At 48.7% G+C, this 16569-nt stretch overlaps 1 protein-coding gene across 4 annotated transcripts in view; it reads left to right on the forward strand.

Moving 5' to 3' along the window:
- sema5ba (sema domain, seven thrombospondin repeats (type 1 and type 1-like), transmembrane domain (TM) and short cytoplasmic domain, (semaphorin) 5Ba) overlaps positions 1 to 16569 on the forward strand; it is a 423201-nt gene that overhangs the window by 356303 nt on the left and 50329 nt on the right. For all 4 annotated transcript variants that reach the window (XM_085986838.1, XM_085986837.1, XM_085986839.1 and 1 more), the window contains 2 exons: positions 8840 to 8983; positions 14080 to 14227. In XM_085986838.1, the coding sequence (XP_085842964.1) occupies positions 8840 to 8983; positions 14080 to 14227 (292 nt within the window). The remainder of the gene's footprint in view (positions 1 to 8839; positions 8984 to 14079; positions 14228 to 16569) is intronic.

A 16569-nucleotide genomic window follows, 5' to 3' on the forward strand; every position in this document is an offset into this window, starting at 1 on the left:
CTAATTCATTTACTTGAAAGGAGTTCACGATGGTTTAAAACCCTGGGCTGAGGAATTTCACGTGAATGTGCTAATCAATTGTCAATACAGTAAAATCGACTGCTTTTTATATACAGCAACAACAACTTACATTTACATACAACAACTTGGATTTATATACAACAACTTGCACTTATTATACAACAACAACTTGGATTGATTCCTGGGATGGCGGGACTGTTGTATGAGAAGAGATTGAGTAAACTAGGCCTGTATTCTCTTGAATTCGGAAGAATGAGAGGGGATCTCATTGAAGCACACAAAATTATTACAGGGCTTGATAGGGTGGATGCTGGGAGAATGTTTCCCTTGGCTGGGGAGTCTAGAACCAGGGGCCACAGCCTCAGGATAAAGGGTAGGCCATTCAGGACTGAGATGAGAAGAAATTTCTTCACACAGAGGGTGGTGAATCTTTGGAATTCTCTACCCCAGAGGGCTGTGCAGGCTCAGCCATTGGGTATATTCAAAACAGAAGTCGATAGATTTCTGACTAGTAAGGGCATCAAAGGATGTGGCGATAGGGCCGGTGAATGGAGTTGAGGCAGAAGATCAGCCATGATCTCATTGAATGGCGGAGCAGGCTTGAAGGGCCGAATGGCCGACTCCTGCTCCCATTTCTTATGTTCTTATGGATTTATATACAACAACAACTTGCATTGGGATCTGGAACGCTCGACCCGAAAAGATGGTGGAAGCTGATTCCATAAATAATATTAAAAGGGAGCTGGACAGGTACTCGAGGATGAGGAACTTGCAGGGGATATGGGACCAACTACGACTGCTCTTTCAAAGAGCCAACACAGGCCAATTTCCAATGCATACCAAGTAGACCACTTGGTTCGGGCAGAAATGTGGGCACAGGAAATGCCTGGTTTGACAGCAGCCATGTTCACAAGATAGGTACATTGGTGGAAGGCCTTTTGGCCTATCTTACATATCGCGTCCAGGGATTGAAGACTGCTGCACCTCTTCCCTCAAACGATGGCGTAATCTCTGAAATGCTCCCAGGGCTTCTGGCTCCACTGCTCCATCCAGAGGCCAGGTGCTGATCTGCATGTGAAGAACTTCCTGACATCAGTCCTCAATTTGCCTATCACTGTCTGAACTAGTACCTCTCCCCCAACCCTCACCCCACCCCATTCCAGCCCTGGCTCAGTGGGCAGCACTCTCGCATCTCTGAGTCAGAAGGTTGTGGTTTCATAGTCCCACTCCAGAGACTGGAGCACATAATCTAAGCTGAAGCTCTCCAGTGCAGCGCTGAGGGAGCGCCGCACTGTCGGAGCTGCCGTCTTTCAGCTGAGAGGTTAAACCGAGGCCCCCGTCTGCCCTCTCAGGCGGATGTAAAATATTCCGTGGTGCTGTTTCGAAGAAGAGCAGGGGGGAGCTCTCCCCCGGTGTCCTGGGGCCAACATTTATGCCTGAAACAACATCACTAAAACAGTTCATCTGGTCGTTTATCGCATTGCTGCTTGCGGGAGCTTGCTGTGCGCAAACTGGCTGCTACATTACGACAGTGACTTCAATTCATAAAGTGCTACATTGGCAGGGACATGAATCAGTCATTCATGAAAGAAAGACTTATGAAATAATACAGAGCGGCCTACGGGTGGCGCTGTCCAGGGAGAGTATAAATACTCGGGCACAGGCCCAGCTTGCGCAGGACATTCTTAACAGGAACTAGTGAAGGACACAACTAGACCTCCATGTTGTAAAACAATTGATTAAAGCTTTGCTTAACGCTTAGACCAAGTGCCTAGTAGTTTTCTTACGTCAGGCAGTAAAGCGCCCTGGGGTCATGAAAGGAAGCTTGTAGGAAGGCCCACTGCTGTTTATCTGAGTCACTAGCTGCGTAAAAAAGCAGCAACTGAGACCCGAGTGGGTCATCACGGGGTGACAGCGGTGGGGGGGGGGGGGGGCGGGGGGCGGTGGAATTCCTCTTCCGCTTCACTGAGAGGTGGCCAGGAGCTGATGATTGTCTTCGTCTCTGAATCTGGCCAGAAGCCTCAAGTCTTGACCCGATAGATAGAAAGCAAACTCCTTCTCTGTCCCACTCCATTATTCTGCAGATCTATCTCTGGCAGGGAAGCGGCTCCTGACAGCCTAATCTATAATAGCGTGCAGGAAGGGAGAAGGAATTCATATACATGTGAACTATCCTCTCTAATTAATGACGAGAATGAGAATGAAGTTAAAGGAAGGAAGCTGTTTAACCTGGACAAGGAGTATAGAATAAGAGGTATTCGGTCCCTATCACATATATATATTTTCTTTTTTTTTATCCACACTTTTTGTTTGGCCTTCTGTTCTTCTCTCCCACATGGTAGCTGTCCTTCATTCTGCCAGCGCAATTCACACCCCATCTAGAGCCATCCTTTGTTCCTTAACCTGTCCCATTACCACCTCCTCTCGCCTTGAATATCTCTCAATGTCTCTCAATCTCTCCTGCTTTCTATCCTAGCACTGACCTTCCCTTTTGTTCTTTCATCCCCTCCCCCTTTTCCCAGCCCCTAAACTTGCTTTCCATTTCCTGCTTTTTGCCAGTTCTGACGAAAGGTCTTCGACCTGAAACATTAACTTTGTTTCTCTCTCCACGGATGCTGCTTTGGCCTGCTGAGTTTTTCCAGCATTTTCTGTTGTTATTTCGGATTTCCAGCATCTGCAGTATTTTGCTATTGTAATAGAATAAGAGGACGTGTGTACAAAATTTACAAGCTTCGAACTAGTTCTAATTTTAAGATTGGGCCCCCCCTTGTTCTGGATTTCCCCAGCAGAGGAAATAGTTTCTCTGTGTCTACCCTATCGAATCCCTTTATCATTTTAAATAGCTCGATTAGTCACCCCACAATCCTCTAAACACAAGGGAATACAAACAAAGTTTATGCAACCTGTCTCCATAATTTAGTGACGGCACTTCCCCGGATTGCCTGGGAAACCCGCCTCGTGCGGGAGACCCGTCACTTGTGCTACAACAAAAACAACAACAACTTGCAGTTATACAGCGCCTTTAACGTTGTAAAATGTCTTCACAGGAGCGTTATCAGATCAAAATTCACAGCGAGTCACATAAGAAGATATTCAGACTGGTAACCAAAAGCTTAGTCAAAGAGGTAGGTTTTTTTAAGGAGCGACTTAAAGGAAGAAAGAGAGGTAGAGAGGCGGAGCGGTTTAGGGAGTGAATTCCAGGGCTTAGGACCCAGGCAGCTGAAGGCACGGCCACCAATGGTGAGGGCGATGGAAACCGGGGATGCGCGAGAGGCCAGAATTGGAGGAGCGCAGAGATCTCGGAGGGTTGTGGGGCTGGAAGAGGTTACAGAGATAGGGAGGGGGCGAGGCCATGGAGGGATTTGAAAACACAAAGGGTGAGAATTTTAAAATCGAGGCGTTGCCGGACCGGGAGCCAATGTTGGTCAGCGAGCACAGGGGGTGATGGGTGAACGGGACTCGGTGCGAGTTAGGACACGGGGCAGCCGAGTTTTGGATGAGCTCAAGTTGACATCAGAAACATAAGAAATAGGAGCAGGAGTAGGCCGTACGGCCCCTCGAGCCATTCAGTAAGATCATGGCTGATCTTCGACCTCGACTCCACTTCCCCGCCCGATCCCCATAATCCCATAAAGGGATTTATTATAAATCTCATCCTCATAAAGAAACTACTCATGAAATAACACTAGACGGCCAGCTGGTGGCGCCGTCCAAGGAGTATAAATACTCGGGCGTGGGCTCAGCTTGCCTGGGGACATTTTGTAAGACAAGGAACTAGTGAAGTACAACTAGACCTCCATGTTCTGAAACAAGTTGATTAAAGCCTTGCTTTATACTCAAACCAAGTGCGCAATGAGTTTCATTACGTCAGGGATATTACAGGGCGGGGGGCGGTAGGAAGGAGGCCGACCAAGAGAGCTGGACCATTTTATGTCCCAGGCTCACCATCGGAGGCGAGAACATAATAAGAGCGGGGTGTAGAATATCCTCATTGATGATCACCAGGCTTCGGCTCTGGAGCAAGATAAATAAATGCCATATGGCTTTTCATTTCCAATTGAAATGTTTTCTGTCTGTAGCAAATCAGTCAGAAACGCTGCGGTCGCCTTCAGTTAAGGCTGCACTGTGCATCTGCTGACGATTATTGTGTTGTGGCTGATGTTGATCATGTTATGTTTGAGAAGCAGTAACGAAATAAGTTAAAGCGCTTAAAAAAAATAATAATAATTGCTGGAACAGGAACCAACGTCTCCTGGTATCTTAAGTAACAACAGAAAACGCTGGGAAAACTCAACAGGCCAGGCAACATCCGTGGAGAGAGAAATAGAGTCAACGTTTCGGGTCGAAACCTTTCTACAGAACTGAGAGAAAAGGCAGGAAATGAAACAGATTAAAAGGCAGTTTGGGGGCTGGGAAATGGGGGAGGGTTTGAAAGAAGAGACATTAAGAGATATTCAAGGCGAGACGAGATGGTAATAGGACAGGTAAAGAAACAAACAATGGCTCTAGATGAAGTGTGAAATGCGCTGGCAGAGTGAGAGACAGCTGCCATGTGGGAGAGAGAAAAAAAGGAAAAGGCACAAACCAAAAGTGTGGATAAAAAATATAAAAATGTAATAGGGGCCGAGGTTATGATCTGAAATTGTTGAACTCGATATTGAGTCCGGAAGGCTGTAAAGTGCCTAATCGGAAGATGAGGTGCTGTTCCTCGAGTTTACGCTGAGCTTCCGTGGAACAATGCAAGAGGTCGCAGACGGTGAGGTCTGAGTGGAAATGGGGCGGTGAATTGAAATGACAGGTGACCGGAAGCTCGGGTTCACCCTTACGGACTGAACGGAGGTGTTCCGCAAAGCGGTCACCCAATCGGTTTTTCCAGCGTTTTCTGTTGTTATTTCGGATTTCCAGCAGCCACAGTATTTTGCTATCGTTTCTCCTGGTATCTTCTTTTGCCGAGTTTCATCCTTAGCCAAAAAAACATTGGATTTCTTCGCACGACAGGTTTGTTGTCTCTCTCAGCGGCGTTTTGCATGAAGAAGCTCTCGGCCCTTCTCCCCGATTCTCCTTGTGATAAGCTTGGTGAAGGCAGAACGAGAGCCTTGCATTGGTTGGGAGCGATATCTCGCCGGTGAATCTTTCTCTCTGAGCAATCCTGTGAGGTGCTCTTGAGCAGCTGGCTTTGTTTTCTGGACGATGATTGATAATCTGTCACGAGTGCAGACATCAAAAAGAGATTGTGTGGGCAGGTCTCGGGTTATCTTCAGTCTTCTGTTCAACGTGTGGAGGCAGGCTTGTATCCTCGTACCCATCAACGGGAGAAAGAGGAGCCAAGCTAGCTGGGCCGATGCTGCTGATTGTGTGGCTTTTATACAGCGCTTTTCACGACCTGAGTGCATCCCAAAGCGCTTTACAGCTAATTAAGTACTTTTGAAGTGTTGTAATGTAGGAAATGCGGCAGCCAATTTTGTGCACAGCAAGATCCCACAAACGGCAATGTGATAAATGACCAGATCATCTGTGTTTCTAGTGATGTTGGTTGAGGGATAAATATTGGCCCAGGACACCGGGGAGAACTCCCCTGCTCTTCTTCGAAACAGTGCCGCAGGATCTTTTACATCCACCTGAGAGAGGGCAGGCGGGGGCCTCGGTTTAACGTCTCATCCGAAAGACGCCACCTCCGACAGTGCAGCACTCCCCCCCCCCCCCCCCCCCCCCCCCTCCCTCGGAACTGGCACTGGGAGTGGTCAGCCTAGATTTTTGTGCTCAAGCCTCTGGAGTGGGACTCAAAAGTAGCCTCCAAAAAGGTTTTAGAGCTACTGTTTTATTGGGTTCATTGCTGTGCTAGCTCTACCGGCTCGCAAAGCTCAAGTCTCACAGCAGCTCATGAGTTTGGCCAGTGGGAAGGCCCCGGCTTAAACCCAGAAGATCAGCCGGAACCCAAAATCTGGCAAGTTTACTTACGGGTTGGCAAGACCTGTCCTTTGGGATCTGGCCACACCAGCATGGCACTAAGTCCACTATATAATTATAAAACGCTACAGCACAGGAGGAGGCCATTCGGCCCATCGTGCCTGTGCCAGCTCTGTGAAAGGGCTATCCAATTAGCCCCGAACCCCCTGCTCTTACCCCGTAGCCCTGCAAATTAGCTCCCTTCAGGTATTTATCCAATTCCCTTTTGAAAGCTACTATTGAATCTGCTCCCACCGCCCTTTCAGGCAGGGCGTTCCATACTGGACAATGCATTTACCAACTGACTGTTGGGACTGACTGGATTGCTCAACAGAGAGCCGGCACGGACTCGATGGATGGGCCGAATGGCCTCCTTCTGTGCCGTTATGACTCGATGACCCAGTCGGGAGCACCCAATTCCATATCTCTTCAACGGGGAACAGAGAGGAGAAGAGTGGCTAGAGTGTCCCAACCCACCATCTACAACTCAGGGCTATGGGGGAAAGAGCAGGGGGGAGCGGGACTGATTGGAGAGCTCTTTCAGAGAGTTGGCCCGGGCGCGATGGGCCACCCTTACCCGGCCTGGCCTAAATGTGACTCCAGTGCCAGCGACGCATGCATCTCGAGAATGGATTTTTTTTTTAAGAAGCCACCAGCTTCAAAAGAAGGAAGGAAAAGAATTGTACAGCGGACCACCCATTTACAAAGCGTAATTCTCTCCTCCCCTCCCACTCTCCAGAAAGAAATCGCTCTCTCTGAGTTTTGGGCTACGGGACGGTTGGTACTGGTGTGTCCTGTGTGCGGCATGGCACTGGGGGTGTAGGGGAGAGGGGGACGCAGCCCTGCAATCTTGTAAACTGTAGATGGCAGTGTGGGACCCACAAGCCCCCTTTGTCCCCCTTTTAATGGCCCTTGATAAGAATAATAAGAAACAGGTCGTCTCATAAATCGGATCCATTCCACTAAAAGAATAACAGCCGCTAGATCGGATAGCACAAGATAAATCTCTTCACTGTACTTTTTCCCCCCAGTTTACAGTAACATTTTTACAAGGAAGCTGTCAATGTATAGAAGGCGGGGGGCGGGGGAGGGGTTGGGCCAGCACAGCTCTTGTAAGCAGCCACTGATAGTCTGTCTGAAACCTGAACATCTTGCTGAGTGCCAGGCTAAGCCTGTGACAGACACTTCATCTATCTTAGCGCACACCGTTATAGGCATGGTAGCGCAGAAGGAGGCCGTTCAGCCCATCATGCCTGTTCTGGCTTTGGCGGGGGGGGGGGGCCGGGGTGGTGGGAGAATAATTCTGAGGGCTTTTGGTGCTGGGAATCCAACATTTTCCTGTGTTTTGCTCTCAGTTAGATGGCAGGTAAAGCTCCCTCCACAATGCCTTAAATTCCTGTTCCACCAGGAGACCTCTCCATTCTCCACACCAGTCATCTTTATATCTTCTCTGAATTGGTGCAGGATTCTGAGTAGTCTTATGGTATTGGTGTGCCCTTGCTGGTTTGAGACCCTCTAATTCACTTTACATTGAAAAGAAGACTAATTCATGCCACCCATCTGGGCTGGATTTGAGTCCACACCCCTAAGGTGATGAGTGCACAGTTCTAACCTATTTTAATCTATTCCTTATTTTTGCTGCTGTTGTATCTCATACCATTGATTGCATCTTCCTTTCAAACCTCAAAAAATTGTACTGATGGGTGATCACTTTGTTTTTACTCTTTATCTTCTCACTCTCTCTCTCTCTCTCTCCATAGATTTACTAGAATGGTTCCGGGGATGAGGAAATACAGTTACGGGGATAGACTGGAGAAGCTGGGGTTGTTTTCCTTGGAGCACATAAGGCTAAGAGGAGATTTGATAGTTCGAAATCATGAAGGGTTTGGATAGAGTAAATAAAGGGAAGCTGTTTCCAGTGACTGAAAGATCCCTAACCAGAGGGCACAGATTTAAGGTGATTGGCAAAAGAACCAGAGGCGACTTAAGAAAAAACTTTTTTACTCAACGAGTGGTTAGGATCTGGAATGCGCTGCCTGATAAGGCGGTGGATACAGATTCAATAGTAGCTTTCAAAAGGGAATTGGATAAATACTTGAAAGAGAAAAAATTGCAGGGATATGGGGAAAGAGCGGGGGAGTGGGACTAACTGGATTGCCCTTCGAAAGAGGCAGCATAGACTAGATGGGCCGAATGGCCTCCTTCTGTGTTGTACTATTCTATGATTACAACCTTCTTTGTCTTTTCTCTGTTTTATCGATTACACACTGCTCACTGCTTCCCTGAACACCTAAGCTCCATATGTGCCAACTTACAAACTCTTCCTGCTCCCAGCATCCTCACTGTTGTACAATCAGAACTCAGGCTCCAGTTCTTTCTTTCCCTAAACAACAGAACTTGCCTCCTTCAGTCTTTATTTCTCCTACAATCTCCAGGTTTTTAAAACCCTAATTCCAACTCTGGCCTCTTGCGCATCCGCGATATCCTTCGCCGCACCATTGGCGGCCGTGCCTTCAGCTGCCGAGACCCTAAGCTCTGCAATTCCTTCCCCAAACCTCTCCGCCTCGCTACCTCTCTCTCCTCCTTTAAGACGCTTGTTAAAATCTACCTCTTGTCACCTGTCCTACTATCTTAAGTGGCTCGGTGTCAAGTTGTGTCTGATTACGTTCCTGTGAAGCGCCTTGGGACGTTTTTACCGTGTTGAAGGTGCTATAATTGTTATTGTTGTAAGCTGGTGTCAAATAACCTCTACTCCTTGATTTATCTTTTTTTTTTTCTTCGTGGTGTATGCGCTGGGGCCCTGGGCCTTTCACTGAAGCTCCTCAGACTTCTAATGTTGACCCTTCAATCTCGTGTTGTGCTTTGTGTTAAGGAATGGGGGTTGGACTCTCTGGGCTTCCTGGGCTTTGTGCAGTACGACGTGTGGAATTGGGTTCCAGGTCCGCCAGCGTTCCTGCAGTAATCCCACACCCCGCTACGGAGGAAGAGTGTGTGTCGGTCAGAGCAGGGAAGAGAGGTAAGGTTTACACATTCCTATTGGTTGTTTCCCTATTGCTGTACTAACTTACTAAACCCCTGTGATATTTCTGGAGGAGGGAGGGTATTCAGGATGTGCTTTGGAGTTGGGCTTTTATTTCTGTTTTTAATTGTTCACTTTTTTTCTGTTAATGTCTGGATTTTCCATTGCCCCCCGCCCCCTTCTCCTCTCCTCCAGCCCTGAAGATATGGACTCCCTCCCTTGGCTGAAAGAAAGAGAAAGTGGAAGAAAAAGAGAGAGAGGGAGAGAAAGAGGGAGAGGGAAAGAAAGAAAGAGGGAAAGGGAGGGAGAGAGTGGAACAGAGAGGGAGGGAAAGAGAGAGAGGGAAAGAGAGTGAGAGGGAGGGAAAGAGAGTGAGAGGGAGGGAAAGAGAGCGAGAGGGAGGGAAAGAGAGAGAGGGAGGGAAAGAGAGAGAGGGAGGGAAAGAAAGAAAGAAATCAATCAATCAATCAATTAATCACATTTATGGTTCCATTGGCAGCTGTCACCCTCTGCTGCCGAATGCCAGTGGCCATTATTCATATGTGAGTTTACCATTGATTGTTGGCAGGTTTCTTGACTGGAGGGTATTAATAGTTCAGTCTTCCCAAACCCAGGCTGCAGTGGTCAATTGACTGCCCAAGTCTATTCTGAATTAAGCTCTTCTCTAACCTGGGGCACTGTGATCTCAAGTAAGGTGGTGTGCGGGGGAGCGGGGGGGGGCTCCAATTTACGTGAGCACCCAGGCTTGGATACAGAAAAATCGGTCGAGGTTCCTGCTCCCGATCACTCCAACGACCATTGGTGTGGACAGCAGGATCTAGCTCAGCTGGGATGTCTCCCTGGCCATCTGGTAGAGAGCCAACAGTCTCCGTCGAGGCTTAGATATGACTGGCGGGTGACTGGTGTTTCGTGAAACTGTTACAGCAAGGGGTCAATGTCTTCAGGAAGGGACAGAAGAAGAGAGAAAACCGACAAGGAAAAAACCCCACAATTAAAAGAGAAGAAAGAACTTGTGTTTCTATAGTGCCTTTTCATCTTGAGGAATCTCGGGGTCCTGATCTGCTAAGAAACCCAACAGCACGTTAACAGAGTGGAGCCAATTCATTAAATATATTCAAGAAGGAGTTAGATATATTTCTTAAGGCTAATGGGATCAAGGGATAGGGGGAGAAAGCAGGGACCGGGTACTGAATTTGGATGATCAGCCATGATCTCATTAAATGGCGGAGCAGGCTCGAGGGGCCGAATGGCCTACTCCTGCTCCTATCTTCTATGTTTCACCACCTCAGGACGTCCCAAAGCTCTTTACAGCCCATGAAGTACTTGGAAGTGTAGTCGCTGTTGTAATGTGATTAGCCATCCAAGAATTCCTCCTTCCGACACCTTCCCGTGGATTTCGCATGGATACTTGACTGACAGGATAGGACCACATCTTGAGGAATCTCGGGGTCCTGATCTGCTAAGAAACCCAACAGCACGTTAACAGAGTGCAGCCAGGAGATGCCTGGCTGGCCCTTCAACACTCCGCTCGTTGCTGCTAATCTGACGCGATGTGAATGGTGCATTGTGTAGGACACACGGGGATGGGGAGGTCCCACGATAAGGAAAAGCTGTAAGATTGCTGCTCTCGGGGGTGCCGGTGTGAATTACCGGTTCCGCGTCCGCTCCAAGCGGCTCAGAGCGGCAACCAAAAAACAGCAAAACAAAAGCAAAATACTGGAAATCTGAAATAATAAAGACAGAAAATGCTGGAGTACGCTCAGCAGGTCAGGCAGCATCTGTGAAGAGGGAAAAACAAGAGTTAACATTTCAGGTTGATGACCCTTCGTCAGAACTGTCATCATGAACGGTCATCGACCTGAAGCATTAACTCTTTCTCTCTCCACAGATGTTGTCTGACCTGCTGAGTATTTCCAGCATTTTCTGTTTTCATTTCAAATTTCCAGCTTGCGCAGTATTTTGCTTTTGCTACAGCTACAGGGTGATGGTCAAAGGTTGTTTTTGTGACTGGAAGCCTGTGTCCAGTGGTGTACCGCAGGGATCGCTGCTGGGTCCCTTGCTGTTTGTAGTGTACATTAATGATTTAGATATGAAATGTAGGAGGTATGATCAGTAAGTTCGCAGATGACACGAAAAGTGGTAAATAGTGAGGAGGGAAGCCTCAGGCTACAGGATGATATAGACGGGTTGGTCAGATGGGCAGAACAGTGGCAAATGGAATTTAACCCTGAAAAGTGTGAGGTGATGCATTTTGGGAGGACAAACAAGGCAAGGGAATACACAATGAATGGTAGGACCCTAGGAAGGACAGAGGATCAGAGGGACCTTGGTGTGCATGTACATAGATCCCTGAAGGCAGCAGGACAGGTAGATAAGGTGGTTAAAAAGGCATATGGGATACTTGCCTTCATTAGCCGAGGCATAGAATATAAGAGCAGGGAGTTTATGATGGAGCTGTACAAAGCGCTAGTTAGGCCACAGCTGGAGTACTGTGTGCAGTTCTGGTCGCCACACTATAGGAAGGATGTGATTCCATTAGCGAGGGTGCAGAGGAGATTCACCAGGATGTTACCTGGGCTAGAACGCTTCAGCTATGAAGACTGGACAGGCTGGGGTTGTTTTCCTTAGAGCAGAGAAGGCTGAGGTGTACAAAATTATGAGGGGCATAGATAGGGTAGATAGAAAGGAACTTTTCCCCTTAGTAGAGGGGTCAATAACCAGGGGGCATAGTTTCAAGGTAAGGGGCAGGAGGTTTAGAGGGGATTTGAGGAAAAACTTTTTCACCCAGAGGGTGGTTGGAATCTGGAACTCACTGCCTGAAAGGGTGGTAGAGGCAGGAACCCTCACAACATTCAAGAAGCATTTAGATGAGCACTTGAAATGCCATAGCATACAAGGCTACGGACCAAGTGCTGGAAAATGGGATTAGAATAGACAGGGCTTGATGGCCGGTGCGGACATGATGGGCCAAAGGGCCTCTTTCTGTGCTGTATAACTCTATGGCCTAGAAATTCGGTGGGCTGCGCCACCAGTTAGTGCCTAAAGAGGGCACTCAGTGGCTTTAGCGCCACTGGCCACGCCTCCCGCGATATTTAGTGGGGTGCTAATGGCGGCGTTAGCCTGTAGCGTTGCGCCGCCACCGATGACGTCATCGGTGTGCGCAGCGCCCTGCTACTGCCCCGATCGCGATATTTGGTAGCGCCTGCCTCTGTAACGCCGTTCGCAAATCACGCCCGGTTCACGGGGCCTACCTGTGGCGGTAGTGGCGCAAATTAAGGTGGAGGTGCGGGGCGGCCATTTTTTCGGTGGCCGCCTGCCAGCAACTCCACCCCCGGCCTCCTGATCCCACCCACCTGGGCAGTGCCGGCTGTGTCCCGAGAGCCCGGCACTTCTCCTCGGTGCCGGGCTCTTTTGCCGGCACTCGCGATCGGTCATCGCGCTGGTGCAGGCCCCTCCCCCTTAAGAAGGGGAGGAAGGCCTGCAGTACCACAGTGCGCCATGCCGCAGTGTGTGGCGCTGCGGCACGTTGCGTTGCGATATTCAGTTTCAGCGCCCCAAGAGGGACGCGGGGCGCCTCGAGCAGCGCCTTGCGTCCCTCTTGGGGTGCTCAAGCTGAATTTCCGGCGGGCGCAATGGCTCCGATTGCAGCAGTAATTCCGGTGCCCAGGCGAGCTTGGCGCCCCGTTTGGGGCTCCACCGAATTTCTAGGCCTATGACTCTATGACTCTAATTGCCCTTGAGAAGGTGGTGGTGAGCCGCCTTCTTGAACCACTGCAGTCCGCGTGGTGAAGGTACTCCCACAGTGCTGTTAGGGAGGCAGTTCCAGGATTTTGAGCCAGCGACGATGAAGGATCGGCCAACACATGTTCAAGTCTGGGACTGAGATGAGGAGAAATTTCTTCACTCACAGGGTGGTGAACCTTTGGAATTCTCTACCACAGAAGGCTGTGGAGGCCAAGTCACTGAATTTATTTAAGAAGGAGATAGATAGATTTCTAGACGCAAAAGGCGTCAAGGGGTATGGGGAGAGACCGGGAATATGGTATTGAGATAGAGGATCAGCCATGATCATATTGAATGGCGGAGCAGACTCAAATGGCCGACTCCTGCTCCTATTTTTCTGGGGGAGAAATTGGGTATGTAGCGCCACCTATTAGCGCCTAAAGAGGGCAGTCAGTGGCTGTAGCGCCACTGGCCGCGCCTCCCGCGATATTCAGCGGGGGCGCTAATGGTGGCGTTAGCCTGTTGCGCTGCGCCGCCACCGATGACGTCATCGGTGTGTGCAGCGCCCCGATCGCGATATTTGAACCCGCGCCCGGTTCACGGGGCCTTGCTGTGGCGGCAGTGGCGGAAGTTAAGGTGGAGGTGCGGGGCGGCTGCCTTTTTTGGCGGCCGCCTGCCAGCACCTCCGCCCCCGGCCTCCTGACCCCCCGCCCCCCCCCCCCCCCCCCCGCGGCATTGCCGGCTGTTTCCCGAGAGCCCAGCACTTCTCCTCGGTGCCGGGCTCTTTTTCCGGCACTCGCGATCGGGGATCGTGCTGTTGCAGGCCCCGCCCCCTTAACAATGGGAGGAAGGCCTGCAGTACCGCAGCGCGCCGTGCCGCAGCGTGTGGCGCTGCGGCACGTTGCGCTGCGATATTCAGTTTCAGCGCCCTAAGAGGGACGCGGAGCGCCTCGAGCCTCGCCCCGTCTCCCTCTAGGGGCGCTGAAACTGAATTTCTGACGTTCGTTAATGTTCCGAACACTGCGCAAAAATCAGCGCCCAGGCGAACTTGGCGCCACTTTGGCGCCTCAGCCCAATTTCTAGGCCTCTATGTTTCTAAGTCAGGATGGTGTGTGACTTGGAGGTGTTCCCACGCACCTGCTGCCCTTGTTCTTCTAGGCAGTAGAGGTCACGGGTTTGGGAGGTGCTGTCGGAAGAAGCCTTGGTGAGTTGCTATGGTTTGAAACTTGAGCTCACCTGATCTGTGCTGCTCAGTAGCACAGCGAGGAGTGCGTGCCGAGCCACTGGGAGGGGAGTGGGCACCCAGGTTATAAAATCTTCTTTACGGTGCGGGTGTTGACCATCGTTAAAGCTGGTTCCTTTCTTTTCAGATTTTGCAACGAGAACACTGCTTGCCCACTGCCCGTGTTCTGGTCCAGCTGGGGCTCTTGGACTAAATGCAGTGCTGATTGTGGTGGAGGGATGCACTCACGACAGAGAAGCTGTGAAAATGGAAATACCTGCCCAGGTTGTGCTGTGGTATGTAGCGTCTTGTCCATATGAAGCCAGTAGAATGTGTCTAATCTGTCAGTGTCCAGGATATCCCTCCGCCCCCCCCTCTGATTTATCTCAGCAAGCACCTCGATTCCAAACTGTCGCGATAGTCGTTAAACGGGTCTTCAGGAACCAAGCACCGAGCGAGCTGTTCAGAATAGTCGCCAAGAGAGTAGACCATGAAACAAAGAAAGAAAGACTTGCATTTACACAGCACCTTTCACAGCCTCAGGACGTCCCAAAGTGCTTTACAGCCAATGAAGTACTTTTGAAGTGTAGTCACTGTTGTAAATGTGCTCAGTGAGCAATCCGGTATACGTACAGGAATCGGGTATATTTTGAGGTACAACTTTCTTTCTCTCTTTCTTTCTTTGTTTCTTTTTCTCTTTCTCTTTCTCTCTCTCTCTTTCTTTCTTTCTTTCTCTCTCTTTTCCTCTCTCCCTTTGTTTCTTTCTTACTTTGTACAGAGTTCTGGATGTAATCTGGTGCTTAAGTTGTAATGAACCTGGCAGATTTGTTCACAAATGGAAGCCCCTTTCCTGCCAATGCTGTTGGTTCTTGACTGTTTTCTTTGGACAGGGATCCACACTCCACACAGGCCTGACGGTGCCTCAGCTCCCAGCTGAGAATTCTGCGGGTTGCTTGCCTGTTCCTGTGTGGACTGCAACAGCTATCTGGAGCTCCGTCGCGCTTGTTGGCAGCAAACGCAGCCCCTAGCGGCCAAAGTTGTGTTGTGTTTGAGCCAGAACAGAAAGGCTTCAGGTTTGGAAATCCGGCCTCTCTCCACTGAAAATGAAAATGACACAAACCGAGAAGGGAAACGCAGACAGGTCAGGTAGCTAACCATGTGGGGATGTCTATATTTAATTCACAGATCCGTTCTGGGAAATGTTTACTAAACTCTGAAACCCCCCACCCCCCCCCCCCCCCACCTAAAAAGTGTATTTTAAGGAAATCCTGGCAGAATTCCAAGAACGCATCAATTGCAAAAATGTGCTGGGTTGGTTAAGAATGTGTTGAGTGCAGAGAATTCGATACAATAGGGAGCCTTTTTGTGATATTATTGCCATGATCTTTGTTACACTTGTTTTGACTTACCCCTTAAGGGAGACTGCAATGTTTTTGCACACAAATCACCTATAAACAGTCTTTAGAAAAAGATGTACTTCTTAAAAACATATTTGTAGAACAGTATGAACTTTTGTTGTAAAAAATTTGCAATCCAACATGGAACAGTTTCGATTTTGGGATAGTGGGGGTGGGAAAGGCATGAAGTATGTTTTGTTCAATGTCAATTTAAGACCTATATCTTATTTAAAAAGTCTTGTGTCTACATGTACTTCGTGTCTGCACAACTTCCTGTTGTCACGTGTTTCTTACACGCTTGTCAACTTTTTCCCACAGTAATTGTTATGCCCGCATTTATAATGGGTTTCGCCCAAATAAACTCATAAGAACATCAGAACTTAAGAAATAGGAGCAGGAGTTGGCCATTCGGCCCTTCGAGCCTGCTCCTCCATTCAGTATGATCATGGCTGAGCTTCTACCTCAACTCCACCTTCTTGCACTAGCTCTATATCCCTTGATTCCCCATATATTCAAAAATCTATCGATCTCTGTCTTGAATATACTCAACGACTGAGCCTCCACAGCCCTCTGGGGTAGAGAATTCCAAAGATTCACAAAACTTTGAGTGATGAAATTCCTCCTCATCTCAGTCCTAAATGGCCCACCCCTAATCACTCTGATTGTGCAGTCCAGTCACTGGGTTCTCACAATTCGCTCAAATTGCTTTCTGAAAGTTTTTCATCCACCAACTTTCCTCAGTAGTTGAAATGTCTAATGTCCCAAATAAAGGTTTAATCAAAATGTAAAAATTCCTTATTTCACAATAACATTTATCCATTGAATTGCCTTTTGATTCTTTTAATGCCTTCATTGATGTTTTTAATTGAAGGCCTCAGCTTCTCCCAAAAGCCTGGGCTTGGATTTGATAGTGTTTGCCTAGAGCTGTGACTCGCTGAGTTAAATTTGGATCCTGCAGTTTTTACCTAATTTCTCTGAATACATCAGCATAATTCGGTCAGCTGTATTGATGAACTAATCTTGCAGTGCCCGCAGGATTTTTCTATTGTTCTATGTGACCCATTGTTTCATAGAAACATAGAAGATAGGAGCAGGAGTAGGCCATTCGGCCCCTCGAACCTGCTCCGCCATTTAATGAGATCCTGGCTGATCATCCAAATTCAGTACCCTGTCCCTGCTTTCTCCCCATATCCCTTGATCCATTTAGCCTTAAGAAATATATCTAACTCCTTCTTGAATAT

Source organism: Somniosus microcephalus, chromosome 4, assembly GCF_052327205.1.
Source record: "Somniosus microcephalus isolate GS21.2 chromosome 4, FLI_Smic_1.0, whole genome shotgun sequence".
NCBI lineage: Eukaryota > Metazoa > Chordata > Chondrichthyes > Squaliformes > Somniosidae > Somniosus > Somniosus microcephalus.